General features: G+C 33.8%; 1 protein-coding gene across 7 annotated transcripts in view; it reads left to right on the forward strand.

Moving 5' to 3' along the window:
• The window catches only part of LOC146600260 (sodium channel protein type 2 subunit alpha-like), a 58,354-nt gene that overhangs the window by 26,017 nt on the left and 13,367 nt on the right, over window positions 1-18,970 (forward strand). For all 7 annotated transcript variants that reach the window (XM_085325854.1, XM_085325855.1, XM_085325858.1 and 4 more), the window contains exons 15-19: window positions 222-578; window positions 2,776-3,261; window positions 14,217-14,337; window positions 14,925-15,079; window positions 16,007-16,180. In XM_085325854.1, the coding sequence (XP_085181980.1) occupies window positions 222-578; window positions 2,776-3,261; window positions 14,217-14,337; window positions 14,925-15,079; window positions 16,007-16,180 (1,293 nt within the window). The remainder of the gene's footprint in view (window positions 1-221; window positions 579-2,775; window positions 3,262-14,216; window positions 14,338-14,924; window positions 15,080-16,006; window positions 16,181-18,970) is intronic.

An 18,970-nucleotide genomic window follows, 5' to 3' on the forward strand; every position in this document is an offset into this window, starting at 1 on the left:
ACAGACAAATGTCTGTCCTTTCCTACTGATTTCTGAGACTTTAATTGTGAACAGTCTCCATAGGATCTAAATTTATTGAAGATGGACAACAGCCAAAGAAAGTACATGTAAYTAACATCATAAAAAATATTCGCAAAACAGAAGTTTTCATAAAGAATGATATATGTTCAGAACTCCAGTAAAACTAATGCTTATGATTCTTCTGCATTTTTGTTTTGCAGCTTCGAGTTTTCAAATTGGCAAAATCTTGGCCAACTCTAAATATGCTGATTAAGATTATTGGCAACTCAGTGGGRGCTTTGGGGAATTTGACCCTGGTGCTGGCCATCATTGTCTTCATTTTTGCTGTGGTTGGGATGCAGCTGTTTGGGAAAAGCTACAAAGAATGTGTCTGCAAGATCTCTAGCGACTGTGAACTCCCRCGCTGGCACATGCATGACTTTTTCCACTCTTTCTTGATTGTATTCCGAGTGCTCTGYGGAGAATGGATAGAGACGATGTGGGACTGCATGGAGGTTGCAGGTCAAACCATGTGCCTTATTGTTTTCATGCTGGTCATGGTGATCGGCAACCTTGTGGTACGTAAAGAACATTTTTGAATATTAATTCTGATGTGAAAATAGACATCATAATTTACAACTAGGCAATGAGAAAGTTTCTCATACTTCTGTTTGGAAGAAGAAAACATCTGCATTCCCCTCTTGCCCTTCTCACTCATTTCCACACATTGAAGTACTCTCACTACGGGTCCAGATATTTACGAATATGCCAAAYTGTCACATCAAACACTGTGTTAGGGGAATGTTGCAGCTAATTTAGAGGTGCTGTTTAAATCCAAATGTCACCTAAACTACTCTTGAAAAAATAGCACTTATGTATCATCTTTTGGCAAGCCTCTTGCTGGGAGAAAAATTCTAATCGACTTTCTTAYACTTAATAGATAACTATGACACATAAAACTTCTGACTTAATAAAGTACAGTGCAGCTTTTTTATATAGCGTATCTTGAATTTAAGTATTTCATTTTTTAGTCTGTTCAGGTATAAAAAACAAAAACCAAATCAATAGAGTGACTGGACTTCCATCCTGTAAGTGTATTTACAAGTTTCTAAATCCAAATTATACAAAAATTTTTAAAGAAAATTTTTAGTTTAAGCTGGTAAGTTAATTTGCTTCATCTCCACTTGATATATATTGAATTGGTGAGATAAGATCTTTTTAGAAATCAGGATTATAATTGGAATGCAGCATTAACATTTTTTCATAGTTTTTAAGTTTCTTTTTACTGCTATTGTTTGCAATTCATTTTGAGATGCCTATAAATTATATTTCATTAACTGTCAAAATTCTCTTTGTTTAGTGATATATGGCTTAATTTTTTGTAAAAGAGAATTAAACATCAGAAAGCTAATTAYGATATAATAACCGGCTTTTTTTTTAACATTCACTTCCGCATATTGTTTGAGATTCATATTGCCTCTTCCCTTCTTCTAAGTATCTGTAACTTCAGGGTTTTTTTCTGGAATTGTGAAAGCCTGCAGAATTAATCTGTGTATAAAGTAGAAGTGAGAGGTCTAATACACGGGGAGGTACGTGGGGAGATATAGATGGAGAGGTATATTTTAGATAGGATTTGAGGGTGTAGAGCTTTTTGTTTTGTAGTTTTCTTGAAATTACATCAGTGTGACTGAGAGCAAATTTTCAGTCCATCGTTTTTCTTAAATTTTGTGGAATTTTGTTCACTAGGACATAGGTTGTCTTGCCATTTTCCATATCATGACATCTCTGGATGGTTGGTGGCCTCCACTTAGTCCAAAGAAATGAAAGACTATGCTGCAGTCTTTCAAACCRTTTACCAGTCCATCCCTCCAAAAAGTATAATTTTGTATCAGATCAGCATATATCAAACTGTAAGTATGAAGTGACCCCTTGCTTGTAAGCTTCAGTGAAAAAGCTACAGTCTACAAGAAATGGTGTTTAAAAGAAAACAATGATGCTTGATTTTTCAGGCAATAAACCACAGTTCTCAGGTGATACTGGTGGCTAGTGTCATTGAACTGCTGAAAAATGAAGTTCATTTTGATTTTAAAATCCTATATAAGAAAAAAGTATTTCATTGTTTGTCAGGGGAAAAAAGGAGAGAAAATACAATTATAAATAATATAATTATGGTGATTAAAGGGTAAAATTAAATTTAAAATATTTCTTTTATCCTTTTATGCCAGCCTTACAGAATTTAATATATGACCACAGAATTAATAGAAAATCACAGTCTCATGCTATTCTATTTCAAAGAACAGATGGAAAATATAGGTAGGTTGTTGTAGTGTCAGCTGACACAGGTTTCTAAAATATCTGCATTACAGAAACCTATCTAATTTTTGTAGGATGATTTTTATTTAATTCTACTTAAATTCCAAGTGATTTCACCGGGAGAATTAGAGAGAAGTCTTTTCTAATCTCTGATGGATGTGGCCATCTAGAACTTTCTAACTTTTTTATTAGAATCCAAAGAACCATTCTGCTTCAAAGAAAGCTCAAAGAGTTAAACTGTTTAGGTATCAGCTTGTCTGTTTTYATCTTCTGAGTGAATACTGATCAAAACCAGCATGGACAGGCTTTGCAATTTAAGGTGCTACATAGTTGTCTAAAATTAGGAACACTGTTCTTCAAAACAAATTATACATGCAAATTTAATTTGGCAGTATCCTGTAAAAAATATTCACTTCTCATACATCTGTATTTACTGTACAGCTGTATTCTCTCATCTTTTAGGTACTGAACCTGTTCCTGGCCTTGCTGCTGAGCTCGTTTAGTTCAGACAACCTTGCTGCTACTGAYGACGATAACGAAATGAACAATCTCCAGATTGCTGTGGCAAGGATTCAGAAGGGCATAGATTATGTAAAAAAAAAAATACAAGAGTTCATCCAAAAAGCCTTTGTTAGAAAGCAGAAAGCTTTAGAAGAAATCAAAGCACTTGAAGAGCTAGACAACAAGAAAGACAGCTGCATTTCCAATCACACTGTAGTCGAAATAAGCAAAGACCTTAATTGTCTTAGAGACRGGAATGGAACCACCAGTGGGGTAGGCACAGGCAGCAGCGTGGAAAAATACGTAATTGATGAAAATGATTACATGTCGTTCATAAACAACCCAGGCCTCACGGTGACAGTGCCCATTGCAGTTGGAGAATCAGATTTTGAAAATCTGAACACAGAGGAATTTAGCAGCGAATCTGATATGGAAGAGAGCAAAGAGGTAGGACTTTTTATACTTTGACTTTTAAACCACATATTGTAGTCACGCATTTATGTATTTGTTAATTTTACTTTTYGTATTGTTTAAAAAGCTGTCTTATCCCATGTAAATATCCTATAATTTTATATTCTCTTATTTTTGTAAATATAATTCAAGAAAAATGGTATGATAATTAACCCTATGCGATGATACACTAGGTGTCCTTAGATTTTACACATTTATAGTCTATTTATTAGCATTTGGAAGTTGTTTACCTTTTAGTACAGTTATTCTTTCATAGTATATGAGATTTGAGGACTTGCACACATTTCATAAAGCATCCTTTCTGTAGTATTTAGAACATGATTAGAATTTATGGAATGAGAGTATTGCAGAAGGCTAAGAGTTTATAGCTTTGCATATGTAATCAAATATAAATAGAAAAATAAAATTGTATTTTTCTACATTTAGGGTAGTTCTAAAAAATGAACCCTGAAACATCATGAATCAATGACATATTTTGCATTATCTAAAAACTGTTGTGAGCAATATCAATGTAGATTTGGGGTCCGGGGACTATGGCTGGCTGGCATGAAGTAATTCAGATACCAACAACATCATGGTAAAGCAGTACCTCAAGAAGTTATCCTGGAGAGCAGAGAAACTGCATCTTGTAGTGTATATATGCATATCAGAACAGTTTATTTGAAAGCCTTATGCTATTGTTATTGTATAAAGAGACAGAAATTGTTTTAAAAAACAAGAAGCCAAGTGCCTCAAAATGTAAGCAGCTCACACACTAGAAGTGAACATGCAGAGGTGATAACGGTATTCAAGGAAAACTTTGTATATTGGGGTTACTGTGAAATGTACCTGCAAGTTCATAAATGTATTAGCAGAATATAACTATTTTCAATTCCATTAGAAATCCAGAAAATGTGAGATTTAAGGAATCAAGAAACTTGGATAGATATACCTTGAATTAAATAACGTGTTGTGATAGTGTGATGACACATTGACAGAAGTGGGTTTGTTTTCTATAAAGCAAGCCCTGCTATAATGAAGCCCTACATTCATAACTGTATCACAGCAGTATAGCTGCCATATTTTCAAACACTGCTGTATTCCTCAGTAATAACAAAATACATCATATATGATTTATGGATAGCTATGATCCAATTAATCATAGTATGCTTAKTTGCCTAGGCAGAACATAGTGTATGGGTTTATTTATGACTGTAAAGGAGGTTACTTTGCATAACAATAGTAAAATTAAGAGCAAAACACTTTAGTCTGTCTGATTGAGTTGCTCAGAGATAAACATTTTCAGTACAAATCAGTAAGACAGTATAGCAGTATACCCATGGCAATTTAAGAATATAAGAAATGCAGAGTTTGTAAGGTGGTGTAATATACTTTATTAGATCAGATGTATGAAAAGGCTAAGATTTTAGAGTGATGCTGGGTCCCAGAGCTAAGTTTTTTTTTCATGTCAGCTGATCTAATAGAAGTTAGTTGCATTTTCCAGTGAACCTTTAGCAAGGTTATCTAAGTCTTTTGATACATAATGTTATTTCTTTAAAATGAATCTTCACTCTATATTTCCTGCTTTCATTGTGCTTAATTTTGTTAAATACAGCGATGAATCCTTTTTTTAGTTCCACCTTATGAAGTTCTGTGACTAAAAATTTACTCAATATGCTATTTTTTAGAAACTGTGCAATATGCATTAGAGAATTASGCTTACAAGATGAGCAGATGCTAAGTGGTGGTTACATGACATGTTGGGCTCAGCAGTAAAGCTGGATGGAGACCTTCTCATCCACACCTGGCTCCTGACCTCCAGCAATCTTYACAGTGTTTTGCATTTGCATAAGACACATCATTGAAGCGATATAAATTAAACAATATCCTCCAATATTTCTTTCTATGTTTTAAGACAGATTGAGGGACTCAATTTACAGTGTACCCCATATAGTACAGTTGACGAGACAACAAAATGCAATTCAAAAGTAGAAACTATTTTCCCTTGGAAGTGAAAATATGATGCAAGTACACCTTAAGAAAAAAGAGTAAAAGCCCTCCTGGGCTGAGTTCAAAATGACATACTGATTTCCCACAAGACTTTTACAAGTCAACTGCTCTATTCATACCAATCTTCACTTGGCTCAGGTATCATGTTTTTTTCTTCTAAGGCCACTCTGAAGTTTCAGGACCAAACAAAATCAAAAGAGATTTTGCCTGTGTTACAAACTTTAGATGTATCAGTATGTCTTTAGGTAGAGAAATTAAATCCATAAAACAGTGTAAGAAATTTAAAAGTGAAAGTTTCAGGTAACTATAGGAAATTGGCCAGTGTGGACAGTATATATATTACAAGCTTGTAGAGAAATTCTAAATGCGGATTAGTTTAAGATTTCCACGGAGCCTTAAGATTTCCATGGAGTGTAATAATCACCACCATTGGAAAGATGAAGTAATAGAGCTTCTCTCAAGTTTGGCTTTCAGACAGCTGCTTAGTGATAACTGTTTGACATATAATTGTGCATATAATGAACAGTAGCTAGTAAAGAAGGAATTTCATACTGGTACCCTGAAAATTGTGAATTCCATATTCATTTCAGTTTCCGTTCATTCCTCCTGAATGGTTTCTATAGAAAAGACGAAGTGCTTTTTATCGTATGTAYAAAAATGCAACAGCTTTGATAATACCTGAACAGGTATTCTGATACGTGACAGGAATTTGTGACAATTCCTATCATTCTCGTACCTAGTCAACAGTCCTGTTGCCTTCTGATTTCCTTTTAAGGATGATAAAGAGTATATTAGCCCAGTGCTTACATTGCCTCTATAGAAAAGTACACCATAATTCGCTTTATTTTGCTTTTCAATAGATAGGATCAAGACAGCACTCCTGYTAGGAGAAGGTCTGGTGTGCAAAAGGACGAGTAAGGGATGGTGCAGAACTTTCTTTCATTCAAATGTGACAGTATTAAGCACCCTCAGGAGATATCTCCTTTAATAAGACCTTTTTTTGTATTTTTTTAACAGCAGAAATGTGGGAACCTAGATCTGCAGAGGTGCTATAAAATTAACCATTTCTTCTGGTGYCTTGCTGATTGCCAGTGATGTTAAGAGGAGCAGTTAAAGTAACTTTGGCTCCAATAGCAGGTCACGATAGAAGGCAGGGCGAGGGAGGATATATTCCCCTGAATATACCAGGAGCAGGTAACTACATTAGTAATTATGACTGCTGGTGAGTGCAGAACAAATTCAAAATTTTCCTATTTTTATTACCACATAATTACAGTACAAAATACCTCTAGACACCAAGTTTGTTTTAGAAGGCTGACTCCTTTCTTTTTTTCTGATTCACAGAAACAACCTATAATTAATAGTTAATAAATAAGTARCTTTCCAAATCTGCCAGAATGTATGCTGGAACCTGGGTGCAAGTTCTAGATGTAAACAAGATCTTTCTAATACTTATCACTAGAAATTACGGGAATCTGTGTTTGGATGAAATATAGCAAAACCATATGATAAACTAAAAAAATGCAAACCCACACATCTATTACTTCTGACTAACATATTACAACAGCAGTTTATTTCAGGGGAGAAGATTCCCCTGGCTTCAGATATCACATTTTCTCTTTCACCTGAGCTRCTCTATCTTCAATATGTACTTGACAGAGGGTTCCTAAAGGACTCCAGACTATATTACGTGAGTCAGGTCAGAGCTACCGAGGGCAAGCAGTGCAATGGAATATGCAAAAAGGAGGTTGTGCTTTCCAGATTCTTTAACTTTTTAACATCTAACCTGATGCGGTACTTACAGCCTTTTTGTATCTTGGCTTACAAATYACATTTGATTTCTCCCAAGACACATTCTTCCTAGAGATCTTCTAGCATTTTTTAAGTTTGTACTTTCAAAAAAGGCCATTTATTTGCATAATTTGTGATAAATTTACATCACATACTTGAGGTAATATGAGTGATTGTCTAACATGGTGAAACTGCATTGAACACGAATTCTTTTATTACTTCAACACTTGATACAATACACACATATTTATGTTCTTGTGTTCTTAAATTAATATTACATCTAGGTAACTTAAGACAATTAATAATGTCTTTCTTTTTAGTAGACTAGAACATTTCTTTTGTAATTGTCTGCCTGTTTTGCTAAGAGACTCCCATGAAGCATTTACGWACTGCATACTAATCCTAAAACTTGATAAAATTAGAACCAGTAAGTTAACCACTCATGCGAAAATGCCCAGTCAGGTATAAATGGATAATGAGAAACTACGCATACAAAACTTAAGCTTTGGAGGAGGAAGAGGATTTATCTTACAGATATTAAAAGTTATGCACTAGTACCTGAATGACAAGAACATTTGATATGTACTTTGAAGTGAGACAAATGAGGATGTTGTTAGTATCTTCAGTAAGCAGAGTTGTACTAGCCAACAAATAACCATCAGAAATAACAAAGTTCTGGTCTGAAAAGCAAAGATACTCAAGATAATTCATTTTAATAAGAAAGTAAGAAGTAATAGAAAGGGGATAACATGGTGCTTTTTGAAGTTTATCTCAGCATTATAGATGCTTATGTTTATATTACAAACTATGCCTGCTAATCAGCGAAATGAATGGACTATGTTCATTTTAGCAAACATCAGATTCCAGCTATTGTACTTTGTACCAGTTAACAATTGTTCAATAGATCTGAATTACAACTTTATTCCTAAAGTTTTGGACTTCAATATGGAAAAATAACATCAAGGATGTCCTTCAGTCACAGAAAGCTGATCTCAAAGGGGAAGAAATACAAATATCTAAGGGCCTAAATCAGTCAGAATTCCAAAAATCTTTATCAGAACTTTATGCATGTCTATAGAATAACTATAAATCATTCAGATTGGAGAAGTAAGTCTGATCAGTTAACTTTTGAAACCACAACAGAAAGCTTTAATAAAAATCACAAACATCCTTCATCATCTAGTCCACTGAATCTGCAAAACAGGGAATAAGAACCAGTTTTCTGACTGGCTTCACTAGTGCATTTATCTTAAAATTTGTCTTAAAAGCTTAAAATTTTAGTAGCCTACTTCATGAAATAAAAAGATTGGAAGAAAAACATTGTTACATTCCTGAAAGTTGAGAATTGCTACAAGATTCCAATAAACGTTTTAACAAAAATATACCCAGTAGGGATTTGATGAATTCACTGGCATACTTCTGACAACATTTCCTTAAAAATATCCTACGAGCTGAACTCCCATTTTCCTCAACTGACCATTTCAGAGTCTGTAGCTTAAAAAATTACAGATTCTCTAAGTTGTGGACTAGCTGTGTTGATGGACCACTCTCCAGATACTAATCCAATTCTCCTCTTTTGAAATAATCAGAGAGAAATTACAGAGTCAAAAATACACAGCATACTAAATCTAAAATAGATACTTACACAGTAAGACATCTCATCACGTTTAATTATGAACAGAATTTACAGAGAACTGTTTACTTTTATCGCCATCCATAAGTTTCATTGCTATTAGTAGAGGGCAGCAGAAGAACAGGAAGATATTCTTCTTCTAAGTATTTTGCTTACTGTACGGATTCATTTTTGCAAGTAGAAGAGATAATCACAGAGTCAATTAATTGAAGACCCATATGTTAAACTAAAAAATACTAAAACTTCAATTAAAATGCATTAAGCACTACATAAATTCTGGAATACTTTCCARATCTGCTAAGCATGTCTTTTTGAATTTAATTCATTGATTTATCCGTGAAGCACAATTTCAGAGGGCAGATAATTGGCTCTAGTTCCTGCAGTTCTTATTTCTCTAAAATAAACTAACAAAGGCTTTGTAGAAAGGTTTGTTGAACACTTCAGGTGGTATGTATTTCCCTTTTTGCCAGCTGATCATAAAATATTTAATAACTGTGTTTTAATTGTGTTAAAACCATGTTTGAATTAGAGATTCCAAAAAGAAGAAAACTAGAGATCCTGTGTCTTGAACTTCACTGCCTACCATTCTTACTTCTCACAGGGGTAAAACCAAGCTGGAGCAATCAAGAATGCAGCTCTGGTGCTTTTTAACCAGGTAGAGCAACGTGTCACCACTTTTACACAGGTTACCTAAGCAAGTTATACATATATATGTATATATATATATAATCACTTTTTAATGGATTTTGACTGGCCTGCATGCTACTCAGCTACGTTCCTTCCCTATCCATTGCAAGACAGTAGAAATGTGCACAGCTGCTCTCTGCTGAGTCTCATGACTCACATCACAGCATGGTCAGGTGGGATTGGCAACCCCAACATACATTTAACTCTGCTAATGAGTTTTCTGGATATTTTAATAAAGTCTTCAGCAATAACTGCATGCTCTACAGGTTTTTAAGTATGGATCATGAAAGTCCTGGAATGTTAAATTTTAAGGAGGCTAAAGAAAAAAGGGAGCATGCACAGTTTTTAAAATATAAAAACAACCCTTTTTGATTCAGCCCTTATAAATGTATATATTTAATGAACCATGTGCTATGTGATTTATGTAATGATTGCTGCCACACTTCAATTTCATAATGTGTAGCATTTAAACCACTGCAGGAGCTACTTGCCTAAAAAAATTACATTGTTACACTTTTAAATCGGCACTGCACTGTAATGCAAATCCTAAAGATGCTACAAACCATATTTGTATTCATTTGGGCAGTGCATATCTTGAGTTTTATAAAACTGTAAGCACAGCAAAAAGTTACACAAAGTAAATAAATCCCTCCTAAAAAACTCTCAAAGAAGAGCCCATTCTACAAATATTCTTTTCTTAAACTTCACTGAACAGAACCACTGGCGTGAAATTAAACTGCTTCATAAATATTTGTATTTTCGAATGTATATCACGATATCATCTCATGATCATGAGATCTGTGACTTTAGTCAGTGTAAACTAGAATGACTATGAAGTAGTTAATGTTATTTTTATAAAAAAGCATGTATATTTACCCTATTCCTTTTCATTATAGGCAAATATATTCTCCATTGTAGCATACCTGGCAGAGCCTTCAGGAACAAGGATAACAAGTATTACATAGGAACTAAAGTCATATGAAGCTATGAAGGTCAAATTATCCTAGTATGCCTTGGCCTCAAAATTTTGTCGGGATTGAGATTTCAATCCTGCAGCTGGATTCAAAGAAGTTGCATTCAGACAGAGTTTCACTGGCTTCAGAAGGACATCCAAGTGGTTCCATCTGTACGGTTGTTTAGTATATCATGATCTAGCCATATTATAATGTAGTATAAATTGGCTGTTAGATGCCAAAAGAAATTCATTATGCTGTATAGTCTGAAAAGTCTCAGATTTAACTGATTAAATTGTAAACCAAGATATGCTTAAAGTAATTCAAATATCAAATAATGCTCTAGGGATAGAGGTTTTTTAAGTGGTTTTCTTTGTATTATATAAAAGTCAAATATCATAAGATTTGAGATTTAAAGTCAGTTTAGAGTCATTTTGTAATCAGTGAACTTGTTATATTTTGTCCCTCAATTACAGTGCAGCTTTTAAGATTCAAAGGTAAAACCACATGGCTGAATTACTAACGACAATTTATAATGGCTGAATCCCTTTATTTATTTTACTGTCACTTGAATCATGAAGCGATTTGTAAAGCTTAAAATTTTAGTAGCCTACTCCTGCTCTTATTGAAGTCTAGAATAAAATCAAATAAGAGCAAGACTGGGTATTAAGTGAATGCATTTTATTGTAAATGGGCGCATTAACATGCTGGTGGTCAAAGCTTGTTTTAATGATTTAAGCTGTTGAAATCAAGAGATGCACTACTCTGAAAGGATAGTACAGAGACTGAATATATATGTTAACCAAGTATTTGGGTTGTTGACGAAGCATTATTTTTATCTGTTATATTCTATACAATAATATTTATAAGACCCTTTTCAGAATAATATATTCCCATCAAGGTAGTCTGTTTTGGATTTTTATTTTGTTGTGTGATTTCCACAGTATTGCTCAGGCTTCCGCTCTAGTCAAGCATGTTGTTTTGCTGATTCAGGGCTTGAGAATGCTGCATCACAAGCAAGTGCTTTGAAAAGTGTCTTTATAGAGGAAAATACAATATCGCTGGAGATGCACATAAGTATTTACAGGGCATGGTGTGTTCTAGAGGCTGATGATGACCATGTACATGAAGTGAAAAGAAGACTGTGTAATCTATCATGTATCTTGAATTTCCTATTATTTTATTAGTTTTACTGCTAGAAGAAAACAGATCATTAAAAACTCCTTATTTAAAATGCAGCAGTTCTTTCCTAAGTTAGAGCCTTGAAGCAAAGAAGAGGAGTTTTATTAACTTCATGGATTTTTTTTATATTGTGATTGTTTGAGATTATTTGAAAAATAATGAAGAATATGATATAGGAATTGTAATTTTTGTTTTTCCTAACTCTAAACTGCACTTCTGCCATTTGCTTTTAACAACTATGCTGACAGGACTATCTGCAACAGACATTGCATGGGGAGAAGCAGTTAAAGAATTGACTTTGCTTTTTAAATGGCAATCATATACATTCATACTTGATTCTAACTAYGAACCTTTATCTTGCTACTATTAAGTCAGTCATTGAATTAAATTATTATGGATTAGGCCATAAATTAGTTTTAATTTACCTTCCTTAATGTGTCAGGTTACTGTTTTCATAATATTCAGTTTTCATTTATTGAAGAAGTTTCCATATTCAGTGACAGGATTCAGACATTTTACTTTGTAGTATTACAATGATATATACTACAAGAACGTATTCACCAATTGTATTTATTTCTTAAGAGAGGGCCTTATGTGAGGATAATACAGGTGGTGGCTGATAGTGCTTAATACAGTGTCCAGTAATGTGCATTTTAATCTGTAAGTGTACAGCCATTTGAGTTTTAAATACGCTMTGTAAGAGATACACAATATTTTGTTTCAGAAATATTGATCTACACGACTAGTAATGAAACTATTCAGTTTAGATGCTGTAACTATTTTACACATATGAATTTTGGAATTATAGCAGGAAGTGCAGCATGAAAAGGGAGGCATGATACCCTCATGTTCACTAAGCAAAAAGTAAGCACCAAAAAGATCCAAATCTCAATGTATTCATCCAAACCTTTCCACATTTGCCATCATGGTTTTGCGTGTATGGCAGATTATCATATTTAAAAAGAAAAATAATGTTTTTCAAAATAATACCAGTGTTGTTGTCAGACAACACAAGTCTTTTTTTTTTCTCTCTGTCATCATGCAGCTACAGCTTGTAATCTGAGGGGTGACTAAACCTATGTCAATTCACGACCACGGTGTGTGCGTATGAAGGGCTGCTTCTTGCAACATAACTCCGCAATTACCTGTCACCCAACTTAAGTTTTTTTAAATCTCATTCATCATATATAAGAATTGAACATGAGGGAGCAATTGCTTAGCAGACTATATAAAGACACATGTTCCATTTGCTTCATTTCCTATAGAAAGAAACCCTTAGCTCCCAATGCATTTTTCCTAAAGGACTCTGTTTTAATTGAAGAATTAAATAACTAGCTTTATCTGCATCAGTGTTTTGGGGAAAGAGATTCTCTCTCTGAAGGAGAGAAGACAGGAAAATATCTCTTGCAAAAAATATTATTATTGGTAGCATAATTATTCAAATCATCTGAACACTGATTAAATAATTTTTATACTACAGAAATTTCACAATATTAAAAATCAAGTGTGGGAGATACTTGGTATTAATCATTCTCTCAAAAAAATCTGTATAAACAGCTCTCAAATAGGCTAAAGAGAGTGATCAGATCTGCTTGGCTAAAATCATATCCTAATTGATGACCAAATGCCCATTTGTTACCTAGGCCTATTAAATTTATATTATTTAAGTTAAAGCTTCACTTTGGATACTCCTCTAAATTCCTATGAATTACAGATACATGATATAAAATAGAAGTATTTCACTGCCGTGCTTTCTTTAATGTTGCTCTCTTCTTACAAGTCTTATTTCACAATAAACAAGAATATATTTTGGATGAAAGCAATTAAAGATGCAAAGAGTACTGGCAACTGAAAAAAATTACAATCTCTGTGTCCAATTCCTGCATTAGTTGTGTGCATTTTTCATAGATCTGTCCCTTTAAAATATGCTTTCTTAAAAGGAGAAAATTATGGACAGCCTTGCATGACTGATGACCAGTTTAATTTGATCCAAATTTCAATGCATTTAATAAAAAAGTTACTTAATTCAAGCCGCTTTATAGCACTCTTCAAGTGTTGCTGTTTTCAGATCTGAAAGCACTGTTACCTCACTAAAGACTATAGTATTTGACTGCACACAAAAGTAGTAAAATGATAGAGTAATTCAAATTCGAAATGACCTCAGGTGCTCTCCTAATACGCAGGAGATTGGAATGCAAAGTAGAAATTTAGGAAGAGCTGGCAATATGTGCTTTCAGAAGGACTGCCGTTAAATTTACATTTTTTAATCAAAATATGGTATATGTGTGAGAAAACATCATTGGTAGTTGACAAGAAGATATATGTGGAGCATTCTGTTGGTTTGATCATTCGCCATGTAAACCAGCACAGTAAATAAAAACAAGTAACTCAAGAGGGTAGTATATGCAAGTTGTCCGGTTTTAATACTACTGAACCTTCATTTTGGAACTCTTATACATGGATCAGGTTGGTAGCCAAATTGTATGTAATTGCTTCCTTTGAGAAGATAACCTGGGAATCAGAACAACACAATATACATCTTAACACCATATTTTTACTTACAGTAATGCATATCTATTGGTATAAATCTAGTATTCTTCTTCAAAAGTTAGAGATTGGCATGATTTGATTCAGTATCATTTTTACAAAATACGTCTCTAATAAGAAAAAATTGTTCTGTGGAACTTTACTTGCAGAAACTAAATGCATCCAGCTCATCTGAAGGCAGCACAGTTGATATTGCCCCTCCTGGAGAGGGTGAGCAAGCAGAGATCGAACCTGAAGAAGCTCTTGAACCAGAAGCCTGTTTTACAGAAGGTTGTACAACAAGTGTTGACTTAAGAGATACACTAAAAATACAGCACTACTATTAGGCATAATTAACTTCTTGAGACTGTCAAATCTGGTGAACCTTCATGACCTCAACAACCAAAAGAAAACACTCTTAGTCCAGAATGCTGAAAATTAGATGCCAAAACAAGGGGTCCCTAGGCTTTGAGTAGTTTTACGTGCTTGGCCGCTCAACACATTATGGAACTCTGTTAACTTTTCTATTCTTAAAATGCTTTTCAGTTAGTTGAAAGGGCCTCTGGATTTTGGAACAACTCTATTTCTGTGAGAAAATGTCCATCAACAGAACAGTCATAGGTCAGCAGGCACAAATACCAGGGTATTTTGGATASCATTTGCTCATAATTATTTTTAGTATCACATCTGCTTTCACTTCAAATTATTTATTATCTAAATTCAGATACTCACCATCCTATAAAGGGGATTCCWATGTTACATTTTAAAAGTTATTATAACATAAGTAAAAGTTAATACAAATGTTGATAACTGATAGAGTAATTATTAACTTTGAAACAATTTGGCTTTAAATTCTAACTTCTCTTAATTTAATGCAGGTTGTGTGCAGAAATTTCCATGCTGTCAAGTAAGTATAGAGGATGGCAAAGGAAAAATCTGGTGGAATCTTAGAAAAACCTGCTACAGCATAGTTGAGCACAACTGGTTTGAGACTTTCATCGTCTTCATGATTCTCCTCAGCAGTGGAGCACTAGTAAGTGGAAAAAAAATTGCTTCAGAAAGATCTGCTTTGATTGGAACTGTATAAAAATTTCTGCATTCCATGATTTCATAATTTATTTACTGAAACTTGGCCTGCATTTGAACAAGTTTGGTAGATTTCACACACACTTTTATTAGAGATACTTCTGGTCTGTGACACTAAGGTGGAGCAATTTTATTTAAACCAGTGTAGCTCTGCTCAAGATTAAATTGTTTGCTAATTACAGAATGCTAGTCAGGAGATCTGGGAATAGAGGACTTTTGTTAACTGTGAACATACAGCTAAACGTATGCCCCTAATACCTGTGGAATCATTACCTCATTCTATTCCTTTTTTAGAAGCAGGATACTGGGAAGTGAGTGACACGGCAAATTAAACCAAACAACTGTTCTCTGACAAGCCTTACACTACCCACCTTTCCTTTTAAGCAAGCTGAACATTTGGCACACTATCAATGTGCATACTGTACATTCTAGCAAATGCATTCAGTATAAACGTTTCAGTTAACATTGCCATTTAAGCTGGCTTTTAGATAGAAGTTTGGTTGGGATGGAAGATGGACAGATAATCTCCCTAACTGCTTTCTAGAAGACAACATACATCTCTGCAGCAGGTTCTGTAAAAGAGGTTTTGGGTATGTGAAAGTTTCTTAGTATCACAGTGGAAAAAAATCATGCTTCTATTTATTTCCTCATTCAACAGTAAAATAGGATACATATTCAATACACTTTACTAGGGAAACCCTAGACAAGATAGCAAATACAAAGTTGCTCCAATTTGTAGTATGGTTAAAGACATGAAATAAGTAAAATAAAAGGATGCAGAAGAACAATGGGAAAAATAATACTTTGCCGTCTTTATTTCTATCATTTATATACTGTGAAATATTAGTAATACCTGAAAATTTTTTCTTCATAGGCTTTTGAAGACATATATATTGAACAGCGCAAAACTATCAAGACCATGCTGGAATATGCTGACAAAGTTTTTACGTATATTTTCATTTTGGAAATGCTTTTAAAATGGGTAGCATATGGTTTTCAAATATATTTTACTAATGCCTGGTGCTGGCTGGACTTCTTGATTGTTGATGTAAGTACACATAAACTTTTATATTGTAAAAATAACTAAGTAGTCTTCTGATAAAATATGAGAAAATAATTCACATTGTATAGTTATACTACTGCATTGCCAATAGCCTGTATTATCTGGAAGTGTAATTTCAAGTACGTTCATATTTGAGAAGGAAAAGAATGGCTGGCCATCATTAGTGTTAAGTTTTCATGGTTCATTTCATAACCAGGACGAATCAAATTTAAGTTTTTATGAAAAAAAATTGTTTTGAAACTTTCAGGATATTTTTACTGGGAATCTCATCATATGATCTTGTTCCTTAGCAAATACAACACTACACTGTTTTCTGTAAGATTCTTCTGTGACCATCGCAACTTTGCAACTAAAATGAGACATTTAGTCCAGATTTCACCTGAGGTTTCAGAACTTCATCCCTCACCAACTATCTATCCAGTTATCCTTTTCAGTAAAATGGAGAGAAAGACAGTGACTATTGGGTCTAAAAATTTAGATGTTTTTAATTGGCTGACAAAGTGCAATAGTTAAGTCAGCTATGACTTGGCAGGGTTTCTGATAAAAGGAGAAGTTTCTTGGCTGCCTTCCCAGCTGTGATATACTTCTGTGCAAAGGCCTTGCTTATGTTGTCAGAAGGGATCAAAGCTGATTTTACTCCCAGAATATTCTGGCCTCCTGCCTTCACGTATTATCTGACCCAGTTCACTGGCTATAGAAGTCTTCAGTGCAGAACTGGGTAAGCATTGTAAGGTAAATTCTCATTTACAGTTGTTTCTGCCCAAGCTATAGTATTTCTTTAATTTGTATAAATTCTGGTCCCATATATACTTTTTACTTGTATATCTACAATAGAAATGTGCCAGATATATGACTCCTAGAGGAAAAAAAGATAGCTAGATTGGCACATAACTCAAAATGGAAGACCCTTTTTTTTTTTTTTTTTTTTTTTTTTTTTTTTTTTTTTTTTAACCTGGCAAGTTATACTGTTAATCTCCAGCCCTCTCCTGGATATCTACAGTAGTATGGAGCAGTGTGAATGTGTGTGGTTTTCTTGTGAGGATGATAACACAGAAGATAGATAGATGTTGCCTTCTAGGGTTACATTAAGCAGGGAATTTACTTTAGATAAACTACAACTCATGTTTTAATTATTCTTTTTTTAACATAAACCTAAACAGATTATTCTGATCCATACTCCACAGTTTCTTAATAACAGTAAAGCATCATAGATTCTGTTACTTGAGAAGGTTCTCAGAATTATAAAGATCATCATCATAAGTAAAGCAGCTTATTTTGCCAACTTTCTCCTCAGATTTCTTAATTTTATAAACATAAGTATGATCAACAAGAGCAGAACTTTCTACCTTTTAAGAATTACATTCAGTGTTCCAGAAAGTTGTAAAAAATATCTTACTGTGCCTAAGGCACATTCAGCAATTCTTTTTTGCTGAACACAGTTGCTGAAACAGCACTTGCAAGAAATACATGAACTCATACTATCTTCTTGTAGAAGAGAAGAGAGTCTACACTGCTTTAACAGAGACTTTAAACAGGTGCGATGTAGTGGATCTACTTATATTCTTCCAGTAGTGCGAAAACACTAGTGAGCCCTTATTCATTAGAAGTGACTACAGTTAATCAAATTGTTTAATTCCATCACCTAAAAATGTTCCAGAATAAACAGTGATAGTCCTTCAGGGTTTTGACCTTTAATATATTATGTACCCGAGTTTCTCACTGCAAGAAATATCCATAGTTGCCCTCAGTGATTGTGTCCAAATTAGATTTTAATGATTACACAAGGAAAGGGCAATTTGTCACTACTAATGTTCAAAACTTTTTATTTTTTTTAAGATAATAATTTATATTAGAAGATCAATATGTGTCCACATTTTTGGATATCTTTTGCCCCCAAGGATTTTTGGGGTAAAAATTCTCTCCAGCATTTTGAGTTACTTTTCACTTCTTAAAATTCATATGTTATATATATTATAGAATTAATACCAAAGAATTCCAAGCAAATCATTGCCTGTCATTGGACTGTCCTCCAGAGTCACGTTGTTTATAGTAGATGAAATATTTCCCTGTGAAGTAACTAATAAGAAAGAGAAAGCACAAATAAGGCAGAATGACTTGCAATTAGAACTGAAAAAATGGAAATAAACCCAGTGTCACTGAAGTTACAGGAGCTACAACTATTTAAGTAACTTGTGTTTAAGAAAGACAGCTAGACATTCTAGACACAGTGCTACTTTGGGAGAAAAAGTATAAATGAAGTAGCCATTAATGTGGCTTCAGTTCTAAAAGAGGTACCACACTCTCCTAGCAAGGGATACATTTAATTTTTTTTGTATTTCATTATTTTTAATCCACAAAATGTGTTGTCTTTTCACCGCTTTTTATTTATTCATGTTCACATCTCGATTTCTTGTCAATGTGAGTGAATCACACTATTAAAAATGCACAGAATTCCATGTTTTGTTATCTCTGAAACATATTAATTGTGGTTAAGGAAATAAAGGAACCTTTCTCACGGCAGACTCACCGAAGAAATAACTCATATTAAATCTGCCTTGTAATGACATAAACAATAATATTATATCCTGTTACTGGAAAGACTTGAGTAAGATTTTCTTCTTAATATGCTTAGAAGTCACAGCAAGTTCCTTTACACGTTTATCCATTACAGTAATAAAGCAAGCTTTTCCTATGGTAAAAAGACAGTACATCCTGATACGTAATCCAGTTGCAAAGTATAGTGATGTGAAGTAACTAAAATACTATTTTCAGTTA

The sequence above is a fragment of the Rhea americana genome, unplaced genomic scaffold (assembly GCF_003343005.1).
Source record: "Rhea americana isolate MKP2758 unplaced genomic scaffold, rheAme1 scaffold_124, whole genome shotgun sequence".
NCBI classification, from domain to species: Eukaryota; Metazoa; Chordata; class Aves; order Rheiformes; family Rheidae; genus Rhea; species Rhea americana.